General features: G+C 38.7%; 1 protein-coding gene across 2 annotated transcripts in view; it reads right to left on the bottom strand.

Moving 5' to 3' along the window:
- The window catches only part of Amph (amphiphysin), a 113,155-nt gene extending 95,814 nt beyond the window's left edge, over positions 1 to 17,341 (bottom strand). For both annotated transcript variants that reach the window (XM_083128690.1, XM_083128696.1), the window contains exon 1: positions 17,193 to 17,341. In XM_083128690.1, coding sequence (XP_082984816.1) covers positions 17,193 to 17,261 — 69 coding nt within the window. In that variant the 5' untranslated portion in view covers positions 17,262 to 17,341. The remainder of the gene's footprint in view (positions 1 to 17,192) is intronic.
- Positions 17,342 to 24,719: the final 7,378 nt, after the last annotated feature.

Below are 24,719 nucleotides of genomic sequence, written 5' to 3'. Positions count from 1 at the left end.
ACGAGATGTGCTCCCGGCCAGGCTGTGGGATTCGCCAAACTCAACTGGAAACACAGCGATCACCTGTTTCCCCCTTTAGAATTACGAGCATCCTGAATCAAGGAAGTAAGCAACGGAACGAAAGGACCTACGGGACGTAAGATTTGCATGTTTTTGGCGTACAGTTCGTGGATTAACTTTGCAAATCATCAACGAGGGGGAAGGGTGGGAGGAATTAACTATACAGCGTGCATCGAAATACAAAAGTAAAAAAGTAAAGTGTTCCCCTGTGCAAAGCACCACGCCATGAAGGCGTATAGGGGGTGTGGGGGTAACGACTCACACTTTCTTGATCCGGTCGTGAGTGGGGGTGATGTGATCAGCATCACGCCCCTGACCGCCTTTACCCCCCAGGGTTTCCCCCAGGTACCCATGTTATTCGACGCTGGGTGGGCGCCGGGGCCGCTTCCACCGTTAGAAAAGTTGAGTTAAATATCAGGTTACATAGGAAGTTTCTGCCTGAGTGAAGAAGATGCTGAGAAAAGACGAAAGGGTGGACGTGAAGTTCCTGAGTGGGCATCGCGGTCTCCAGACCTGACCCCAATGCATTTTTTTCCTTTGGGGTCATTTAAAGGCGCTCGTCTACTTAGTTAAGATTCAAGGTTCTGGAGAAATGGAAAAGTCGCGTCAACACATTGAAGATATACTATAAATCCCTACGTAATTTGACTTTTGACTCACCCTATAGAGTAAACAACTTATCAGCTTTATTATTAAAAAAAAATATTGTGGCGCTGTCGTAGTGTTAAGAAAATGGCGACTTTCACAGGTGCAGAAAAAGCATGCTGTGTCTTGAAGTTCCCCAGACCTTACACCCCTAGACTTCTGCATTTGGGGCTCTGTGAAAGACGAAGTCTATGTGCCACCTATACCACAGAATGTGCAACAGCTAAAGGGGAGAATAAGAAACGCCCTTGCTTTGGTGGACGAGGAGTTCTTGGGAAAAGTGTGGTAAGAACTAAAATTTCTATGGGATGTGTGTCGCATAACTGGTGGAAACTTGAAGTCTTCCTGATTGATTAGTGGTTGTTACATCACTTTTGGTGGCAAGTCAGTAGCATATCTCTTTTAGTGTGTTCCACCCTTTTCACATTATTTTCATGATGAGCAAGGTTGCTGAAAAAATGAGAATACAGAAATTAGTACATACACCTTAAGAGGGATTCAAACTGAGAACACGTGGGTCGCAACGTCCTACGCAATCCACTAGACTGGCGTACCCATACAAGGTTCAGAAAAACTAACACAAGCAGCAGTTATAATTCAATTCAGTTGGTATGACTTTGGAAAGTAACACTTTCTTCTTGAACAACCTCTTAAAACTCATGGGAATCTGCCTCAACTTGCCATGGCATGCCACGAAAAAGTACTCATTATAAACAGATTCGTGATGTCTTCCAGCGAAGCGAAGCAATGGTGGCATTCATCCAACAATCAAAGGAATTTCAATCGGTAGATACATCTCCAAGCGAATACCAGCAACAGGGATCCATGATTGGGGGAAGGGGTCAATTATCTTAACGAAAAATTCATCCAAGATCTGTTCTCACAACCAGCATTATTAATCTTAGAAGTTCGAGCTGTATTTATTAGTTTATTACGTAACTGGGAGATGCTCCATGGATACTGATCAGACACTGGTAAAACCGAGATTTAATTGATTACATTTTTAAACTGACCAATCTGATTTCAGTTCCTCCCATTTCTCCCCTACAAATGGGGCTGTGCTACCAGCGTGGACAAAATGCACAAAAGTCCCTTAACACACCCTTCAAAATGTAAAGGAGTCAGGCTGTGTACAAATGCAAATGATCATAATAGACCCTAGCTAGAGGGAACAATATTGGTGTGTTCCAAGCGGACGTTCGCCATGTTGGTGGCCGCCATATTGAATTCAACTCAGAATTTTAAAATGAGTAGGGGGCGATGTGATATATCAAATCAAGCTAAAATTCCACGAGAAATGCAGTGGTGAATGTTTTTTCGATCTATCTTTAATCAGGAATGATTCATAATCAATATGCCCCCCCCCCCCAACCTGTTTCTATCGTGACCAATTGTACCCAGACTAACGTCACCACGTCAAAGTCGAAAGAATACAAACCCATACCACAATTCAAATTCAGCATTGATAATACATCCTCATGCATTTACTATCTTCCGGGAAGAGTAAAACCTAACCTACGCCGATTCGGTAACCAGATGTGAATATGGCGCCAACACATTTCCAATATATCCCCCATGTACGTATCGCGGCCACACATACCAAATAAGTCTACCAGAACTGAATTACATTACAAAACCGGAACATACATGCATATTTCTTTGGGAGCAAGAGCTACCAAAATGGGCACGCCGAAAGGTGATAGAGAGCACGTAGCCAAAGGAAAGTGAAAGGACATTCTCCTATGTAGATGCCAGCTTGAGGATGATCAGTTTGAAGGTAACAATCAGAGTCACGTGGTGATATAAGGAAATGACGCGCTCTCTGTAGATATGTTGTTCCATTGATTGATTTAGTTTATTTTACCTCGCTTTTCTGTCACTTTTGGCTAATCGTAGATGCGTATGAGTGATGATATGATGAGACATTCGCAAAGAACAACCATGACCAGGCCGGGATTCTAACACGGGACCCATGGTATCCTAGCGCACCGTGCTAACCACTCCGCCACGGAGGTTGGCGATAGCTCGAGTATGCTACAGCTGATTAGGAAATGCAGAAAGTAGAGGAATTGTCATTTTTAAATCACTGAAAAAAGACGATATACAGTTGGATAATCACTGTTTCGAATCTTTACACATCCCAAATATAAAATTATATCTCTAATATTTTCATCGATTGATTCAGTATGAATGAAAGCAAATTAAAATCAAAGTTTGTGACCTTTTTTTCACTTTTCCCGAACACATTATATATTTTAATATAAAGGGTTTATAGTTTTACATTATACACTAAATTCCGGCCCTAGTTAACGACTTAGTAACACCAGTATCAGCACCGTATTGGTCTACAGAAATAAGCAACTTTAGCTTGCTCTAAAGCCAAGTAAGCCATACGCCTACTTTTACAAGTCTGTGATAAAACTCACTTGCCTTGTACTAATGCCACATTCCACCTGTCTCATGAATAGTACTGCTTGTATCCGCCGACTGCAAGTTACCAAATGGAGCAACGGATGAGCCACTCCTCCTCAGTTCAAGCACCCCGTCTACGACTACCTTTAAAGGATAAGTACGTCCAAATTCTCTCAATCATTACTCACAATGGCATAAATATTTAAGTACAGAACGTTTATTCCCGAGTATTTTTTGGAGTAATTAAATCATGAAGACTAAGACTTAGGTAAACAGGCCAAGAGGGACCAATGAGAGAGGAAAGAAGAGTTTACAGGATTCTTGTTGGGAAACCTGACGGTAAGAGACCTGTAGGAAGGCCAAGACGAAGATGAAGGGATAACGTTGAGATGGACCTAAAAGAAATCGATCGAGATGGAAAAGAGTATATAGATCTTGCTCAAGATAGGAACAGATGGAAGGCCTGTGTTGCTGCAGCCATGAACCTTTGGGTTTAAGAAGGGTAGAGAAAGAGAGAGAGAGAGAGAGAGAGAGAGAGAGAGAGAGAGAGAGAGAGAGAGAGACTTTTTTTTTTGGAGTACCGACAAAATGGAAAACTGTCAGGGCGCAAAATATTCAAGAGCAATGAAGGACAAGAAAATGGAGAAGAAACGAGTTGGGGCGTGTTTCAGGAGTGTATCTGTTAGGACTAAAATATTCAATTATACCGTGCCGCAGGAGGTTCTCCTGGACTTTGCGACTTGCAGCCCAAGCTGGCAATCACCTGGTTTTTGAGTTCAACTGCGATAACAAAAAATGTTACTAAACGAAACTTTGGAACTAAAAGATTTTATTAGATCCAGACGCTGTAATTAAACCAAATTTTAAATTTATCAACAAAGGGAACTAATACTCTCTATGATATAATTTATTTATTAATATTAAATTTCAAGGGTACATGTTAATCAACGCAAAAAATTTAAAAATCATAAAGCTATTTACGAGTAACATTGTTGGGATTGGGGCATCGACTTTTTTTTTTTAAAAAAAAAAAAAACATTTTACCGGGCCGCGGGTTCACCAAGGTCGAGAACCACTGCCCTAAAGAAAAAATCATTGGGTCTCAGGCAGTTCGAGGTTGATTTTTCGTACATTAAGTAGCCTTTCAATGGTGGTCAATTAATTAAGAAACAAAACAACGATACCTTGTCCAGTATTCGAACCTGGAACACCTGGGTCCGTTGCAACCCGCCACGGAGTTGCGCTATTCCACAATGCATCAAGGTCGACAAAATAGCAAAATGGAAATATCCAGTACTTACACTTGCGACCGGCGCTAAGGTGTACTGAAAACCAAAGAATGCCACTTAATCAAGCGAACACACTTCACGCCATGTCCAATCACAAGGAATTCTAAATAACGGATGCGTCAACCGATTACAATGAGGGACTGCTTCAGAAAACTCAGGTTTGTCTGAAGGCTTCACGTTGAGCTTGTATAACAAGCATGAAGTTGCAACGAGTGCAAATGAATTGTCAATCACTCACAACTCATGATTACTCGCAGAAATGGAATGTCGTTTGTCATTGGTTCAAACACTAACAATGAAGCCACGAACTTTCGGTGGCTCAGTCGTTAGTGCGTCTACTATGCGAGAGACTCTGGTTCGATCCCCGGCGGGAGAGAACCGGGATTCTTTTTCAGCCTGTTCAAGCTGCTACTCAGCGTCGTTTAAAGTTACCTGGAGGAAACTCTGGGGGGTAAAGGCGGCCAGGTGCGCGTAGTGCTTATCACACATTCGGCCGTGAACAAAAAAGTGTGGGGTCCTAACTTCACACCCCCTATACGTCTTCATGGGCACAGGGGAGCACTTTACTTTCACTATCAGTGGCGGTTGAATTAAAATTGTTGGGTGTCTAGACCATTTTGCACCCTTTAATTAAACGGGGAAATATCCCCTTATCTAAAATTCTTGCTGAAAACGTTGAAAAAACACGGGGTGTGTAAAAAGTCCCTTGCGAAAAGATAAAAGTTGAAAGGTTGTAAAGGGACCTGCACAAGACAAATACAACACATTAAAAAAGTAAGAATTGTCTAAAAATTTCCTCACAGACAGCGCAAGAGCTAGTAGGAAAATATTCAAAAATGCTTCTTATCGTAGTTTTCGCAATGAGAAAATGAGTTTTGTAACAAAACACACACACAACCATAAACAGGATTCGTATTTCTCTTAAAACTGCACGGCACGGATAACAATAAGCCGGCCCCAGTGGCGGAGTGGTTAGCACATCGCGCTACGACGCTAGGGGTCTCGGATTCGAATCCCGGTCTGGGCATGGATGTTTCTGAGTGTCCATTCATCAATTTCATCACTCATCCCCATCTTCGCAAATTAGCCAAAAGTGGCACAAAAGCGAAGTCAAATAAAGCAAATCACAACAATGAGCACTCAGTTGAACTCTGCTTTGTCTGCCTGTAGTTCTGCAGTTCGCGTAATGCCAAAGCTCGCAGTCCAAAAGTGACGTTACGGTTGTCATGGCGACCAACAAAGCTAAGCCCCGCGACAGGTTAAGTTTGCAGCAACTTTTCACATATAGAGACCCAAAAGTACGCGCAGAATATAGTTCCGCTGCAATACTGCCGATTTTCTCACTGTCTGTGATGTGAACAGCTCGGCGGTTAAGGCAAGACTGGCACAGGAGATGCTGAGCGCTGTTCTAGCGTGGATTAATACATAACATCTGCTGCAAAGTTAACCTGTCGCGGGGCTTACATTTGTGTGCATGGATATCGCTTCCTCAGCTAGAGCTCTGCACTTCCGGGTGGGTATGTGCGGCAGAAGCTGTTGTCGACTACAATGCACGAATACTTCTCTTTTAATACTATTATACGTGATAAGGATAATTTAATAAAAACAGTTTCTACATTAAATAAAAACAGTTTCTACATTAACATGTGGTGAAGTGCCACTGTTCACCTGAACATTCGCCACTGTGTTTTGTAAAGCTTACGCATACTCTTGACGTCATCTCTCACGTACCCACCCGGACAGATGATACCGGTTTTCCTGCTACCCACAATGCAGGTTTATCGGCGCTTAGAGATGTGGGTGCACACCACGCTTCCTTGACGGCTGGTTGCGATTTTACGATCGTCATGCGATAACTTACCTGCGACTAACGACGAAATAGTCAAGTTCTTGCAGAAGGTGGTGGAACTGCGCTTTACCTTGACTCAATATTAGACATCATGTCACTTTATCAGTGTGATCCGATAATCTTCTCGCCTTGGTAATGTAACGGTTTTCGAATTGTAAAATGTATAATCACTTCTTGTGTAAAAGAAAAAGAAAGAAATGTTATAGCATACTGTTTTGTTGCGTAGCAACCAGTTGTAAGAAAACAAGTGAAAGGAGATAACAAGAACGTTTTGCATATAGTTCGAATCATCGTAATTGGTACATAATTAATGCATTTATTCAGGGCAAATAATAAGTATACTCATCAGAGAACAGTGTTGTGATTTTGAACTATATACATTACTGTTATTTCATAATTTGCTGTGAAGTAGAACAGTGATTTACTGAGTATAATGTAAAATGCTCAAGCCTCTACGACACTAGCAGTAAGGATTATTGATGATTTGGTTTATTTTACTTCACTTTTCTGACACTTTTGGTTGATCGCGAATATAAGTATGAGCACCCATGTCCAGGCTGGAATTCGAACTCTGGATCCCTGTCGCTGTGATAACCACTCCACCACGGAGGTCAGATTCGAGGCTCGTGTGCGTTCTTATAATCAGCTTGAACCAACCAATTTTTAACTAACTAACTCTAGCTCGTATAAACCCGAAGGTTTATGGCTGCAGCAACACAAGCCTCCCATTTGTCCCTATCCTGGGCAAGATCAATCCAATCTTTTCCATCCTTACCGGTTTCCTTTAGGTCCATCTCAACGTCATCCCACCTCTTCGTCTTTGCCTTCCTACTGGTCTCTTACCATCAGGTTTCCCATCAAGAATCCTATAAACTCTTCTTTCCTCTCTCATTCGTACATAAGGTATTGAAATTCCGGTTACCACAAAGATAGCAGCGTATTAACCGAGAACTTATGATTTGGCAGACCGACGAGCCCACAAAACCACATCACGAACGCCCCCTGTCGAAACTGATTTAGTAATTAATAGTCGAAATAGTGAACGAGAATGTGACGTAACTTGACAAATCAGAAACAGGTGAGTTTCGTCGAGAAGTCCATAAAATGTGAAAAATGCATGGCGAGGCACCAGTTACATTTCCGGTGTGGTAGGTGTTCTGAAAATATCACCTCGCCCTCGCAGGAACACTCAAAAGCCGAATTAAGGCGGGGGACAACTCAGGCCGGGTCTCTTCCCTGACAGGACGGCGCTTCAAGGCCAATACCTACATGGAAATTGGTTCGCATGAATTAGGCATAATGTACGTTCACTCTTGCTGCACACAATCACCACCCACTTAGCGCGGTTTCAATGACAACTGCGCCTATGGCACGGAAAGACTAACTCAGTTCATGCGTTGAAAACAACTTGGGTACTCATAGCCGGAAGGCCTTGACATGAAAACGTTAGTTAACACACAGCTAATAGTTCCTCAAGATACTTCCTCGGTTGACTCACTAATAAGTTCGTGCATGAAAATTAAAGATAACTGAAACGCAGGTTTCTATGGCACCAGGCAAAGTGTAGTGGATCACCTGTACCAGAATGTCTGGCACCATCACTGTCCAAAGATCTATCACATATTGTTAGTGTGGACCAGAAAAATTTTAGGTGGTTCATTACCCACTCAGGGCCACCCTTGGCGTTGTGGGGGAACCTATAAGTATAGTTTAAAGCACCAGACAATGGGTAATATCCAATTAACATTGCATGCTAATGTAGAACCATAGTCACTAACATTCAGAGAAACTACATTTTCTTGATATCTACGAATTCTAAAAAAATCTCCATATCCCCTCTTATCCCCAAGGTCATCAACTTTAAATTTTATTCTTTTCAAAATTTGGAATATTGAAAGATCCACCTGGGGCAAGAACCTATGCAATATTATACATCCATGTCTTCTGTACTTATGAAATTACACTTTAGGTAGAAGGAGGCTAATTAGTACTGGATGTACGGCTTAAAGTGTAATCTGAACCATTATGTGCCTCCACCATATTAGCCCGGGACCACTTGATTACAATGCAACAATGTTACCACTATGTCATCAAAGAGGTCCAAGAATTTAACCAAATCTATAAACACAGACATTAACAACATTGGGAATTATGGTAATAAATGAATAGGGTCATTCCAGAGTTACACATGTGACATTTTACAGAAATTATAAGGTTCTAGATGTGTGCTTGGCTTAAATTGGTAAATATTCATAATAAACTGATTTCACAGAATTAGAAAGTACTTTGTGGTGCCTTCTAACAAATGGGGGAAAAAAATAGTATGATGCCATAGCCTGAATGCATGAAAAGCATTAACAAAAATGTGTTATGTGTGTGTGATGCTTTAAAACTGTATCAAAGTTTATCTTCATTTGTGTGTGTACAGATGCTAATAATTTTTGTTCATGAAATATGCAAATTATATAAACTCACAAACATTTAGACCTCAACGCAATAATAATTGTCTGATTAATTCATTTTATTACTTACACGAGTAGGACCACCTTTCATGGAATGCTCCAATAATGGATATCTGTTTTTACAATGCCGTAAAATCATTACTTCCTCAATGAATTAACAGTGTTTTTGGATAGAGGAAAAAGTTACGAGATAATTGGAAATAACCATTCATTCTATCCATTTAGAACAAATTATGTGCTGCAGATACTAAGGACGAAGTCAATACGTGCTCGATTTTCATGAAATCTGCAGGAAGGAAATGTGCACCAAGAAAATATTTTATGATAAAACTTTGGAAAACTTTCCGATATACTGTTACGACTTATTTTTTTGAGTTTTCTTAAGTCCACCCTACATATCTGAAAAGGCCTCATATGAACACTCCGTGTGAGTGCATTTCAAAGAAGCAAATGCTTAACTCCTTTGCGGTAGGAAGCAAGTGCTTTTAATTTGTTAAATGTCATAACATACATTCATGTCTATTGCATATATTTATTTATTAGTTGCCAAATATAGCCAGATAAAACAATATTCTAGCAAATACATATTGTTGAATGCCCAACTTATCTGCCAAACATGAACAGTGAAACTCTTAATTTTATCCTGCCAAATAATAATGATGTTTCTATCATTAAGGGTACTGAAAATGTAGTATAAAAATACTACATGCAATACACAACCATTTGCTAAACTTCTGTCACAAAAGAATCGTGGAGACAAATGTAAAACTCAAAAGAAACTTTATAATATGATCACTACAGGAACATATTTTTGACCATGTGTACAATGAATGAATATTTTATTTCAAGCCAGAGAATTCAATATAGATGACCTAGCCTATTGGCTTTTAGTTTTGGACTACCAGCAGTGATCAAAGTAAGGCACCATCCCACCAACTAGGAAAATGTATATAAAACACACACTCCACTTGTCGCATGGCCTAAACTGTTAAACCACTTTCAAGCCCCACATATTCCCTCAACTAACTCCTTCCATTTCAAGGACTAGCTACTACATTTCAATAAAACAATTTGGGCCACAAAGGCAAAAAAAGGTAAAGTGCTTCCCTGTGCTTAGCACCACGCCATGAAGGCGTAAAGGGGGTGTGGGGGTAACGCCCCACACTTTCTTGATCAGGTCGTGAGTGAGGGTGATTTGATCAGCATCATGCCCCTGACCACCTTTACCCCCCCCCACCAGGGTTTTCCCCAGGTACCCATATCATTCGATACTAGGTGGGTGCCGGGGCTGCTTGCAACATTAGAAATGTTCCCGGATTTGAACTGGCCGGGGATCAAACCTGGGACCTATAGCATGGTAGTCAGGTGCATTACCAACTGAGCCACCACGGCCACACAGGATACCATTAAATAGTAGTATATATTATTGCCCAATATTTCTTGGGCACCTACAAGAATAAACGTATGCAAATCTCTGGTGTTGCTGTAACTAATGTTGAAACAGGATTCAAAGCAGTGCTAAGTGTAAATTTTGTCATAACTAAAGATTATTATAATGAACATGTTTTCCCACATAGAAAGTTTGGTGAAAAATGCAGGCTAGACCATGACTCTAACCCAAATCATCGGCATACTGTGTCATTGGGACAGCCCTGCAATTCCTCAATATTTAGCTTCTGCTGATTTACCTGTATGGAATTGTCTGTTAGTGCTATTGCAAATTATTACCTTTGAAACCCTGAGCACATCAATGATGCTTAGTTTTTCCTGACATAAAGCTATACGAGTCTCACTTATCAGACACCTTATTGACACAGTCGTCTATTGACATCACAATAAATTTTCTTGTGAGGTTTAGAACTCTTAGCATAAATCATGCCTCTTTGGTTAAGCACTGGAAAAGTGCAGAGTATTTACGCAAAGAGAACTACACCTAACTTGACAATAAAGGCTTTTTCCAAGTCTATGTCAGTAGATGCCTGTGTTCATTATGGTACGCGATAACTGTGACCAAAAGCTATGTACCACATGGTATGATTTGGCCACACAAAACATATTACATATGAATTTAAGTGAAAAATTAGAAGAAAATTCCTCACAGGTAAAGCAGATGAAAAATCAAGCTACACCAGGTCTAGCTCGGTAGCTCAGTTTGTAGCACCATGGCTGGAATGGCATGCCAGATATACAGGTTGAAGTTCGGGTCGAGCCAGCATTCATTCATGACTTGTTTGGGCCAAATCGTAACGTAGCATTATTATGTGCCATAAAATATGCATTACCTCACTGCCTCAGTATAATATAAGTTACTTTTCAAATGTGAAAATCACAACACAAACAAAAAAACACACTTTCATTCACTGCAGATTGGACATATGAAAATTATCAGAAAAGCATGTCTGACGTTATCCACTTTCATTACATCAACAAAGACATGCTGTGACCTCCAACTTTTCTATCCAAGAAACAACCAGTAACTTGCAATAAATTATTTAATTCACAATGACACCAGACATCCATTGCTACGTCAACAATCACTGACATCATCAATAGTAGAGAAAAGTGTTCAAGATCATATCCAAGCATTCCCTGCTTTACAATTGAACAAAAACTATGGAACTTTATAAATTAACAATGTCTATTCGCTAATATTATTACTGCAATGAAGTAATAAATCAAAACACACTGCAATTTAAGGACTAACAGTGTTCTATTATCGATTTTTTAACTTCAGCCAAAATCATGCATTTTAAAAACATGGCTATTATTTGCTCTGTACACATCTACAGAACACAGAATTCCTAATGGATGTGAACAACATATTTCCTGTCCCTTCATTATAATATATGCAATCATGATAAATACTATACAACTGCACAGGGAACTTGGTCTATAATTTTTAACAATGGTCCACTTTTACCAAAATATTGAATTTAATGGAAAAACCGATGGAGCAAATACTCCCTAATAGGCATCTGTGGAAGATATTGGATTTTAGAGGAAAACCAGACTTACTCATCAACAGCTATGCACTGGGAAAAGATATTTTGGCAACGTTCACATAAAAGCAAACCAGTGTTATTGGGATTGGTTCCAAGTTTCATATAGAACCTAAAATCGTGTGAATGCTCAAGGAATTGAGCCTGAGATTATCTTGATCGCAGTACAGTGGAAAAGCAAATGCAATTGCCTTGGAAAGTGCTATTTTCATTAGGGACACCTTACAGTCAGTTTTCACATTGTATTTTGCAAGCACATACACACTTGCTTGCTTATAGTTCAAAGCAAAGAGTCATCCATTTGGTGAGAACTGTACTGTTAGATGCTATGGTGGACAAGCACATTGATTGGTAGATTCACAATCTTGGTAATGAGAGCTCCGGGATTGAATCCCAGTGTAGACACGTTGATGTTAATGTCACCACATAGGTGTTCTATTGCGATCACTTTATTGATGTCCTCTCCTAGTAGGGCCATACTAACAACCCACCCCCATTCACAGCACAGAATGGTTATTTTCACAAAATCCTGATTCCCTGTTAGCTGCTTCGAGAAGGGGGGATTGATCCTAAGGTTGCCGCTTGCAAACAGGGGGAGGGAGCAGCAGGGGCGATCCCTACAGTTCATTTATACTTGCTTCCACTTCTCTACTTTTTAGGAGATTAATAATAATGCGCGTTATTAAATTATCAGCTCAATGTACGTACAAATAACTAGGTTAGCTACTGTCAAGAGTTGACTGGTGGCGCTCCTTCCAGCCACAGCCAAAAGACGATGAACACACAAGCTTTGCTGCCCTGCCTGAGGAACCTCGCTGGTATCACTACAAACAGATGGGTGAGTGGAAAAGGGGCAGGGTGAGGGGTTCCTACATCAGTGGTGCCAACCCCATCAAAATAGTACTAAACGTAACACAGTTTGATCTTCATTGGTCCCTAGCATCCTGCTTTTGGCAAAATGGTCAAATCTAGTATAATCTGCAAACGCGAGTCCCTGGGAGAGGGAAATCAAATTCAAAGGAATAGATTTTCAGGAAATTGAAATAAAATTACGTTCAAATTATATTTATACTTCACCAGCGGACTTGTTTCAAATAAAAGGGAGTATGTACCCACAGAGACACACTTTTTTTACAACCATGTGACAATCCATCATCCTCTATCTTTTCTTTATCCTGTCAATTTTGTTCCTGAGGAGATTTTAGAGCAGTAATTCTATAGAAGGCTGGCGGTAAACAAACCATTTTCTCAAAATGTTTCAAGTTCTATGCTCAACCCATCTCGTTTGTTGAGCCATTCTACACAATTTTGTGTAGTGAATAATAAGTAACACAAGTTCAAAACTCGAAAAATATATGCATAATTGAACTTAAAACAGTAGTTATCAGAAAAAGTAATTAATAATAAATCCTAGCACAATTTAGAAGAATTTATTATAATTTCAGAGTTTAAGCAGCACTTTTTATTATCCTCAATCCACATGACAGGGAAAGGGGACAAAATCGAAATTCTTGCAAAATCTGAAATATTGTCATGTATTTTTTTTTTTTTTTTTTTTTTTTTTATAGGTTCACGTTAAAAAATTGCATAGTTCAAGGGGGCAGGGGATTCTTGCCCTACCTTGTGTGTGGGCCTGCAGGTAACATTCTAAATGCAATGGATAGTACGAACGATTTGTGAGACTGTAATTGAACGCATTTTTCAAACCTTCCTCAGTTTACCATAACTTCTTCCTACAATTCAAAAAAGCCACCAGTCGCCACTGGGCAGTGGTAAGCCTAATTGGCTGTACGGCCACTAATTACTTAATAGGAAGGCGACAACAGCAGGTGACTGCCATAAAGGCATTCTCCACAACGGCTGTTATCATGAGGCACTCTAATCACCTTTATCCTTATCATTATGATTATGCGGAACACCAACTAGGATGACACAGTGCATGACTGAAAAATCAGCAAGCATTCTGCCATACAACTGGGACTACAATGTTGCGAAACTAAACATCATGGCAAATGTCAAATTCTGTGTATTTTGGGACCAAGTCCAGGATACTAGACTGTAGCTCGGCCAATATAACACCACACAAATGGCAAACTGGCCTCCAAAAATTGTGCTGTCTCATTTTTCCCCCTACACAATAAACAGAGATGAAGAACTAAGAACAGGATTCAACTGCCAGTCCTTGGGTTTCTTGCATGCCTGACAACAACCCTTCTCCAAACCACTTTTTCAGCTGACATTCCCTGCAGTCAAATGAAACATAAAATGAATGATACGATTTATTTTTCTTCGCGTTTCTGCCACTTTTGTCTAATTGCAAAGGGGCAAACAACACAAGCCCCAGAGAGGATTACACTGACTATGGTTCCAGATGCTGGAGCCTCATTAGTCTGCAAAATGAAGTATAGGGAAGTGGAAGTGAGGTTGACAATTAGGTGTCTTGAGAAAGAGTCACTTCTTACACCGCAAAAGTAGCAGTAACCAATGTAACAATGAAATCATTGTACAAACCTTGGAAGAAGACTTTGGACCAAGTCTTGTAATTTCAAGATTTCAGTTAAAGTTTCAATAATTCACAATCAGAATCCTAAGATTGCCAAACAGCACCTCTATGTAATTGACTACCACATAAGTAGCTCATTTGCTTTGTGGATTACAGTTATTTCCCAATGATCTAGCATAATGAAAATGTCAATCACATTAAGGAAATAGGATTCAAATTAAAATCCAATGAAATAGTGGTTGTTGAATGCCTCTGAATGAATAAATGTTCTTGAATGAGCAATATGATAGTAAAAATCCACATATTCACCTTACCTCAGTGAAACTGTATCTAAAATATTTCCGTTAGGTGACCAATCTATCCACAACAATATAGTACTGCCAATTTCTATATCGATACAAATGAAAGACTGGTATTTACAATATCTATGAACATAAAAAATAAATTTCCATACCACAAAACATTAGAAACTGAAGTTCAATATGGGTGATTTCCCTGCTATAATAGACAGATGGAACCTACAAGGTATCCTGATAGTAAGTGGGTTCGGGCAAAGACAGTATATTTCCCTTTGTAGGTAAGGTTTAGCATAGTGCGGGGGGTTGACCCCCCCCCCCCTAATTGCCGCCACTGCTGATAGCCAACAAAATTCACAAATACATTTGCATGTAATGCATTAAGTAAATAAACATAGGCCCAGCCAAATATTATTTAAGGGGTTAAGCTTGTGAAAAAGTATTTTAGGTCCCACTATGGGTAGAAAACGTAACGAACAATCATATTCTTCACAAAAATTTCCCCTCCCTCTTTCAATGTGCCTATATGTACTTTAGCTTTGTTGCAAGCACATCAACCATGTCTTGCAAAACATGAAAGATAACAAAAGAATAACCAATATCATTATAAAAGTGTGCTTCGAGAAGCATTTTGGTGTCAATATACAATTTCAGAGTCTACAATACCGGACCACGCTGCAATTTCTATGAAATTTCGCCTACTCACTAATTGTGAACTCCTAATCATGAATCTGCATGTAATAATTGGCGGTCAAGTATGGAAATCGAGAAAAACGTAACGTAACGTAACCCTACCATAAGAACAATAGCTCCACGGAAAACGCCATTTTTCCAACATGGAAGAAATCAACAGGCAAGGCAAGGTATAGTTCTCTTAGCTAAAATATTAATTTTTTCTCTGTATTTATGCTAATGGAACCTAACCTAACAGGCCTAACCTAACCTTGATGTCAGCAAGATTGTAAGGAAGACCATTAACGAATTGCGAAAGAAATATGGTTCTGAACTGCTGTGTATGGACAATCACCGTGGTAAATCGCAAGGTTATTTTACAAGTTCTATACGTAAATGTACAATTTTAACAACTGACCGCCAAATATGAACTACAGATACATCAGGACACCGAAATCCGTAAGTAGGCGAAATTTTATAGTAATTGGAGAGTGGTCCGGTATTGTAAACTCATGCCTACATTCCATCTAACAATATCACACACACATCAAAAGTGACATCTACTGTGCAAGAGGGTGTTTTTTACATTAGGAAATGAAAAAGCTGGCCCTTTGAGGAAACTGATGGAAAAAGCACAATTCACCAAGAGCCAGTTCCCTTTTCCAACTGAACCTATACTTCTTCACATTATAAGATCTTTTAGTGTTAGCCTTCACAATCGAAGTCATAATCTGGATTTAATGTGCTCATGTATACAGCACAGTGGACAAGGATACACGCAACTTTATTAAATTACATTAGAAGCACCCCACCGATGACAGGTGCATAACAAAATTTTAAAAGAAATGATATAAGTATCCACAAAATTACCCTGTTTTCATCATGCAGTACACAATTGCAAATGTGTACAGATGTTCACTTAGTTTGAATACAATATAAATGTAAATCTCATTATTCAAAGTGAACTGAAATGGTTCCTTAAAAATGCTGGAATGTTTTTGCTGAACAACCTGTTTTCCATAGTGAACTTACTACAACCCGATATATTATTGGCTACAGTCAAAAAGATGAAAGAAACACATAACATGAATATAGACATTATATTATGGATGATGCTTACTTGCAAGTAAAAGGAGGGAAAAGGAGACTTGAAGAAATATGTATATAATAAAAAGTTTTACAATGTTACAATTCAAATATGCATATGCTTTTACTTCTTTATGAGCAGTTATTGAAAGTATGACGTGTTATGACTGAGGCTAAAACTAAGCCACTAAACGTGCAGAATGCTAAAAAGCAAAAGTGTGCGAATTTGCATGTGCAAGTATTCACCATCTAACTGATGGAATAGCTAGATGACAGGATTAACAAATAGGTGAAGATTTGGATTTCAATTTAAAATCATTACACTACTCACTCTGAAAGCATTTTGGAGAAGTTTACGAAAGATCTCTGGCATACATACGCAACAACATTAGCATCACTAGGAAAATTACCAAATATACAAAACTGGATCAACTGTAAAGGCGAGACTAAATTACAATGTTCAATAAACTATTTATAACTTTATACGAGAAGTGCGAGACAATCCTATTCAATTAAAATTGTAATACGACTATCAGTTCATCTGTATCATCAAAACAAAATCTAGGAGAAAACTTATCCACAGCGGAATTGAAAAAAAAAAAATTAAGAGAAACAGATTTTGTTTATTGCACAAACCTTGTATCATATTTCACTACTGCTCAAAGGTATTTAGTATATCCACTTTGCAGTGAACAATGGGCTAAAATCTAGTGTCTCAATGAGCATCTGCAGAAGCTTTCACTTTAAAGTAGCAATAATTAAAGGGACGCCCGTCCCTTTACTTTCCACCAGTTTCGGCCGCAAAAGGTAAACAAGCATCTACTATGCTCGTGTCGTCGTGGGTGTAACGTGAAACTTAACACGGAACAAATGAAGGACACATACATCCAACGCTAGACTAAAGAAATAAGGTACTCACCTTTTCTTTCGCCCTTCCTGCATGCTTTTGCACTGTTTTAGCAATTAACGCACCCTTACTCTCTGCCATGTTGCCTTCACCTAACGCGAACGGACTGAACTTGCTTTTTGTCGAAAAGTCTTCGTGAACGACTGGCGAAGGTGGTGCGAAGCTCGAGCGTCCAATCAGAGGCCGCCGTTCAGCCACCTTTGGTCAGCGCCTTCTAGTGCGCGAATGCGAACCTAAAACCGAAGCTAATTATATGTATTTTTAAACAGAACGTGTTTTCCATGTGCATTTGTTAATAGAAACAAAATGTTATTCTTATCAAGTGACAGTTCAAGTTTTATCTGATTATTTAACTTGCCAGCAATATATCATAACGGTAGGACATTCACCTACCAAATTAGAAATCAAATTAATATGCATAGAAAATATATCTATCTGATGTTAATTAAATCCAATAAAAAAGCTCTTAAGGCAGATTTTGTAAATTACTTTTCTCGTATATGGAACTTATAAGTTTATCGATGTCTTTCGCTAAGGTATTACTTAATATAATCCAAGAAAAACAATTTTTCCCCTCTGATACTGAACTGATGACAGCTCCATCCAACGATCTCAACACATGATATACGAATCATTTTATGTTTTCAGATGACAACCTTCTTTCTATGTTCATTGAAGATATAATGTTAGTTTTACACATCTATTCAAAGAGTTTACATAATTTTAAACGTCAAAGTTGCCTTTTATCAGGGCGTGTCACTTGAATATATTTTATTTTACGTAAATGGAAAATAATACTAATAATTATATTCCACTTTCTTATATTATATTCATACATTTTCAAGTTACTTATCAATTGTGACATTTGAGATTCCTGAAATGTACGTGGGTTGGTAAGTGTAATGTCCGTAAAAATGAGACAGTAGCAAAGAGCAGCTCAAATAATGATTTTTCTACAAATACATTTTTTTAGCGTGTGAAAAAAAGAAATTCCCAGGGTCTTTTCTAAATTTCTACTTTATGCAGCCATGCGTATACACAAGAGATACGGAGCCTAGAGGAGGAAAAAATGCATTCTGTACATAGTAAACATGTCATCACTACTTTCCATAAGCCTGGCTCTGCCATCTACTGAGAGTATCAGCAATTTCTTCGAGGTTAGTACAAACTACAAAGTGAGTCCTACAGATGGCAGTGCAATGCACAACCCGTTCCTCGATTTCGAATTCCCTCATCCTGATCCTCCAAGAAAGGGAAAGTAATATAATCCCTGCGAGGTAAATCATTTTCTCTAAAGGCCCGGGATTTATCCACACTGGGACCTGACATCAAATTTATACCGGGCCGTCAGAGGTTCTCCTGAAATTGTCATCTTGTTTGAGCAGCAAATTTTCATTTAGAAAATATTTATATTTGTCACTTAGTTATATGCCCCTTAACTAAAACAAAATCGAGGACAGCCCTCTAACATGTTAAATAGAAATGTAAGTACAAATGTACAAAATTCTCTCTTGTATAATTCCGATTAAATAAATGTTGACGAGAATGTTCAACTGCTCCTCCTTTCCTTTCTCAAAAATCACACCCATGAAAAATGTTGATTGTTGCAAGAAAGATTTTACGTATGTAAAGTGACATGTTCTAACATATTTTCCATGCATCGAAACAGCAAAATAACGCGAATTTGGCATTGTATTTATAGGTAGAATGTATTTAGTATGTAAATGTATCCATCGGGGTTAGGTGGTAGAACAGCCGCAGGCTGAACCTCGCCCTTTAATAAAGGAAAATTGAATTGAATTGAATTGAATTGAATTGAATTTTAAAAATGCTCCTTTTTTTCTTTCCTGCAGGTTTTTGTGCTTAAGAAATGGCAAATACCGCGAAAATTCAATATTTCTTCTTATGGAGTTAAAAAATAAATATCTATGCCTGTATAGCGCATACGTTTTCCGGAATTTTATCCCCACCTCTCAATATTATAATGCATGTTATGCATGGAATAATCCCGAAAGGTAAGTTTGAATTTGAATTTACCACGTGTAAATGGATGTTTCCAACGATTTTTCATCTTGTATCGGAACTTTTTGAATCACCGAGCAAAGTGGCTAGGTTGTGGCGGGAGACCGAGTGTGCACCTACCGTCACGCACAAGCCGTAACATCGGTAAATGTTGCGCGGCATACGTTTTGCCTTATCGAGCGAAGTATTGCAATTTTGGCTGTGATCGGGTGATCACCTACAGTCACACGGTAACAGTCACATCGGCACTCGAGAAAAGGGAAATAACTTTTTCGAAAATGATTTCCAACGTATGAATCACGAACAGGCCTAGGTCATGTGACTTACAAATTAAAATACCAGTTTCAAAGCACAATTGTTCAGTTTTGTCATATGATTATGTGTGTGATAGAACGAGCGTGTCCTGGCCACAAGTGGTGGTACTTCGTCGTCTTACAAATTGTACTTTTTTGTGTAAGATACGAGTTATTACAATACATTGTTTGTAACTGTAAGCATGGACGTCCGCAGGATTTTTTCCAGGGAGGGGCAAGGAAGGTATTTTTTCCAGGGGGGGCAAACGAAGGCAAATTTTCCTCAAAAAATAGTGTTGTTCCCTAAAAAACATTGCTTAAATTTGAATTTATGGTGTTCATGCAATAAATAACACATATTATTGTGGCTAAATTGAAATTATATGTATGAAATACATATTCTTTGGTTGACTTTCATTTTCCAGGGGGGGCCACGGCCCCCCCTTCCCCCCCCTTCCGGACGCTCATGACTGTAAGCTGTGTGAGATTTCATTCATTTACCCAACACGGGATGAACACACTCCTGCACCTGCTTGCTTCCTTGATTGATTAATTGATTTTGTGTTTAAGTCCACTTTGTGCACAGTAAGGCTAATCGAGACTGGACCTACAGTTTAAAGTGGGGTCCGAACCACTATGAACCTCCACCGGGTGTCAGGACCAGTGGCGCAACCACATGGGGGGCAGGGGGCATTGCCCTTCAACCCTTGGTCGGAAATGAGTTCTAGGGGGGCAAACATTGACGGCCAAGTGTACCTGCAGGGAGCAATTACTGCGCAGAACTTCAAATTTTATGCAAATAAAAATACTTTTCGTAAAATTTTCTTGCTTCTTAGTCTTATCAAGTTCAGAACCGTAGCTAGGGTACGGCTGGAGACGGCCCTGAGCGCCGAACGATCTAAATGAAAAAAAAGTAAAATTGGATTATTAATTTGTGTTCTTTTAAGTCTACTTTATGCACAGAAAGGCTAATTGAGACTGGACCCATAGCTTAAAGTGGGTTCCGAACCACTATGTACCTCCACCGGGTATCGAACCCGACACCCCTTGATTACAAGGCGACGATGTTGTAGAGTTGTAAATGATATAATACCATGGAGTTCCGTGAACTTATTTGCGCCCTATTAAATTAATATTGATTTCAGCCTGCAAGTAATTGGTCCAAAAGATTTCTTGCTCACTTCGCTCGCAATTTATGTTTGTTCGCTGTAATGCATTTTAAATGACCAGACAGAGAAATAACACTTGTCTTAATTGATTTTGTTTTAAATGCATAAACAATTGTTTTGAGGAAAGGGAGTGTGCACATTTGAGATACAATTTATGTATTTTTTGCTGTTGGTTTATTGTGAGATGGATGAATTGGTTGTGTAATGTATTTAAATAATATATAATATTTATTAAATAAACTTTGAATACGTACACAATTTAGTGTCCACGGCTTGGTCATGGATGTTTACGAGTATCCATTCATCAATTTCATCATGCCATCACTCATCCCCATCTTCGTATATTAGCCAAAAGTGGCACAAGAAGCGAAGTAAAATAAAACAAATCAATAATAATAATATAATAATAATAATAATAATAATGTTATAATAACATTATTAGTAACATTATTTTTATTAACATTATTATTAAAAATATTATTATCTTATGATCGGTAAGTGGTTGCGCCTTTGATCAGGACGTGGTAATATTCATTTACATGAAACAATGTAAATTCACCACAGCGAATCAAAGTTAAATATAATGAACGTTTAATCATGGAAAGAAACACCAATTTAGAACCTCACATAGTTCTTGGTTTGTTCTGCCTGCTTATTGCTTTTACGTAACAGTAGAAAATTGCGATTGTATAGAACACTGTACTTCAGACTAAGGACCAAAAATCTTCGATTTGTTCAGACTTCTGAAAACTTTTTGGTTACAGGCTCTGAGTATATTCTATGGCTCAGGGCCAGCTATTTTAAATTCTGAAAACAAAAATTATTCTAAGGAGCATTAAGAATATTTTTAATGGCTTGTATGATATTTTGACTTTTTTTGGTATCATTTAGTTACGATTCCGAGAATAACTTAACATTACAAAAACTGGCTGTTCACCGATGATAGAGTAGTAGCTAATGCAGTCGTCTTATCATTAAAGGGACAGGGTTCGATTCCTAGGGAGAGGGGACAATTTCAGTGCATCGGACCTATGTATCCCGCTCAAAATAGCATATAAAGTTGATTATAATTGACAATAGTTAGCGACATTCTTGACAATTCATGACAGTTTTGAAAAGTTATCCCTAACGTCACATATTTATAAAGTTAGATTAAACGCAACGATGATTAGAAAGGAGTAACTCCCCAATACGAGTGAGGAAGTGATAGGAGACGAGCGAGACTATTTTGAGGGTGGAGATTCCAATTTTATGTAGCCCATATTCCCACATATAATATGCAAATTTCTCTTTTACAGACAAAAGTTCACTATCCCCTCTGCACTCTCTCGAAGAGATGTTTCTCGGAAGGTGTATTTGCTCACGCTTGGAAACAAGTCAACATCACACCGATTCACAAAAGTGGTAACAAAAATCTTGTTTCTTACAGACCAATTTCCTTACTCTCTCTTCTGTCCATCATCTGTGAAAAAGTAATCAAAGGCAGACTGTACAAATTTGTTTCACCATACTTAGGCTCAAACCAACATGGCTTTCTTCCTGGTAGCTCCTGTCTTACAAACTTGTCTGTTTTTCTCTCGCATGCTATGAAATGTATCGTATTTCAAATAATTCACAATTAGATGTAATATACTTTGATCTGGCCAAAGCCTTTGATACTGTTAGTCACCGCCTTCTGATTCACAAATTATGCAATAGATTCAACATTCATGGCAAATTTCTAACTCTTCTCACGGGTTACCTTAGCGATCGCAACAACGTGTCGTTCTTCCAGGCACCGTATCTAACTTTCTTCCTGTCCTCTCTGGAGTTCCACAGGGAAGTGTTCTAGGACCTCTCTTATTCATATTATTCGTCGATGACCTTGCCGACCATCTCACAGCTCCCTCTAGTAACAACCTTCTATTCGCAGATGACTGTAAAATTTTCTGAGAAATCTTCACTTCCGATGATACTCATCTTCTTCAGAATGACGTAACAACAATTACTTCCTGGTGTCTGACGTGGGGCCTTACAATTACATCCTGAAAAGTGTACTACTCTCACCATCTCTCTCAAGAAGAGCCTGTTAAAGTCATCTTATTCCGTCTCTGGCAATAACATCAAAGCAGTATCCTTTCACAAAGACCTAGGCATTGTTTTCGACCAAAAACTCACATTTGAGGAACGTATTTTAGGCACCACTAAAAAGGCAATGCGTCTCTTAGGTTTACTCTACCGTTTCACTGAAATTAGTGACATCTCAGCCCTCACCTTGTACTTCTAATCATTCATCACCCCAATAATAGAATACTGCTCTCCCGTCTGGTCCATGGCATGTCCCACTCACCTCTCCAGAATCGATTCAGTCTTTCACTTCTTTCTAGCTATAGTTCGATAAAGGGTTCCCTCATTGCGCAGTTTTTCATCTCCGCATCTCTTGTCTTTTCTAAACTTACAAACTGCTTATCAGCGACGTTTGCAGAATGATTTCAGTTATTTATACAAAATTGTGAATGGCAAAATCCGCTGCAACACACTTCTTGAGGAATTCCACTTTAGAGTACCTACGCGCTCAACTCACAATACAAGATTTTTTAATACAGAAAAACCTAGACTTGAAATTAAAAAAAAGACCTATCTTTTACAGACTTGCCGCACAATACAATGATCTATCATCAAGAATCGATATATTTTCCTTAGAGTTTGCCTTTCGGTCATCTCTTAGAAGAAATGTTTGTAAATAATATGAAATAGTGCCATCTCTTACTTATTTTTTGCTAATTTGCTATTCACTTTTGTTATTTTGTTACTTTTTTAAAATATGTTTTGCTTATTATTATTATTATTATCTTTGCATTTTCATTGTTGACAATTTCAGTGTAGAATGGCCAACTGTGCTGTATCTGAAATTGTCTCCATAAATAAATAAATAAATAAATAAATACATTTACTACTGGAGTTTTCACTGTTGAAAAACCGACAATAAAACGGGAGAGAAATGTTTCTGTCTATTAATTATTAAAGGTGCAACATCAGCACTAACCTTACAGAAATGAGAACTGTAGAAAATGTGATACGGTGGCTGGTTACTAGGTTTGAATCTGCGACCCTGAGATTTTTTGTTCCCCGTGTTACAACATGAAATGTTTACGAAATACAATGTCCCTTACATTGTTTTAATTAATTAGTTCACGGCCACCCAAACTACTGCCCGCGTTCCAAATCTGGTTTGTCTTTGTTCATAATATAAATTAATTAGTACATTATGCAATATATTTAGCGTAAGTATGATGCAATATGATGCACATAAAAAGTTTGGGAGTCGGTGGATACATAGTATACATGTGGGGTGGTGGGAAACTCAACGCCTAATCCCTCGCAATGACGTATCCAGGTTGTGGGTCCAGGGTTCGGACCCCCCAAAATTCCTTAATTCTTTTGTGGATTCTGAAAATAACATCCACTGAGTTATTTTTTTTAAAAAAAAAACTTTTGGTACAGTAAGTAAAGTTGATGTTTTTTTTTAAAAAAAATAATACGAGTATATATGCAGAGGTGAAATACTAAAAAGAAATACATTGCATTATGTACCAGATATTAAAAAAAACTATTGTCAATGTGTGAAACTCGATTTATAGAAAAACGTGATTCACTTCATGTTTTTGTTATATTTCTTCAACCTTGTCAGTTAAGCAGAGCTGTCCAAGTGAACCATCCCAAGCAAGTGATCTTCTAGCCGCAGTTGAAAAGAGGACTTTCTTAATTGTACTCTTTATCTGAGAAAAGTTTTTCAGTTTTACTGAAGAGTTGTCAAAGCATGCTTCTCTCTGCCCCTCCCCTCCACGTGCGAGTACGATGCACAGGACTCGCGTGTCTGCGTTGCCTTTGGATCTACTGTACTTTCCCATAAGGGGTTTGGCGCCTGGACCTACAGCCAGTATAATCCTCTGTTGGGTTGTGGGTTGTTCTTACGTGTGCTGTGTCTCCTTAGCTTCAGCTTTAAGCAATGGTATGGAGATTCTAAGAAAGTTTTATCGGTCTTAGTCTTGGTAGGGAGCTCACTTCCGATGAAC

This window comes from Lepisma saccharinum, chromosome 1 (assembly GCF_977018435.1).
Source record: "Lepisma saccharinum chromosome 1, izLepSacc3.1, whole genome shotgun sequence".
Lineage (NCBI taxonomy): Eukaryota > Metazoa > Arthropoda > Insecta > Zygentoma > Lepismatidae > Lepisma > Lepisma saccharinum.
The sequence above is the reverse complement of the archived record's forward strand: the minus strand, read 5'-3'. Positions and strand labels throughout refer to the sequence as shown.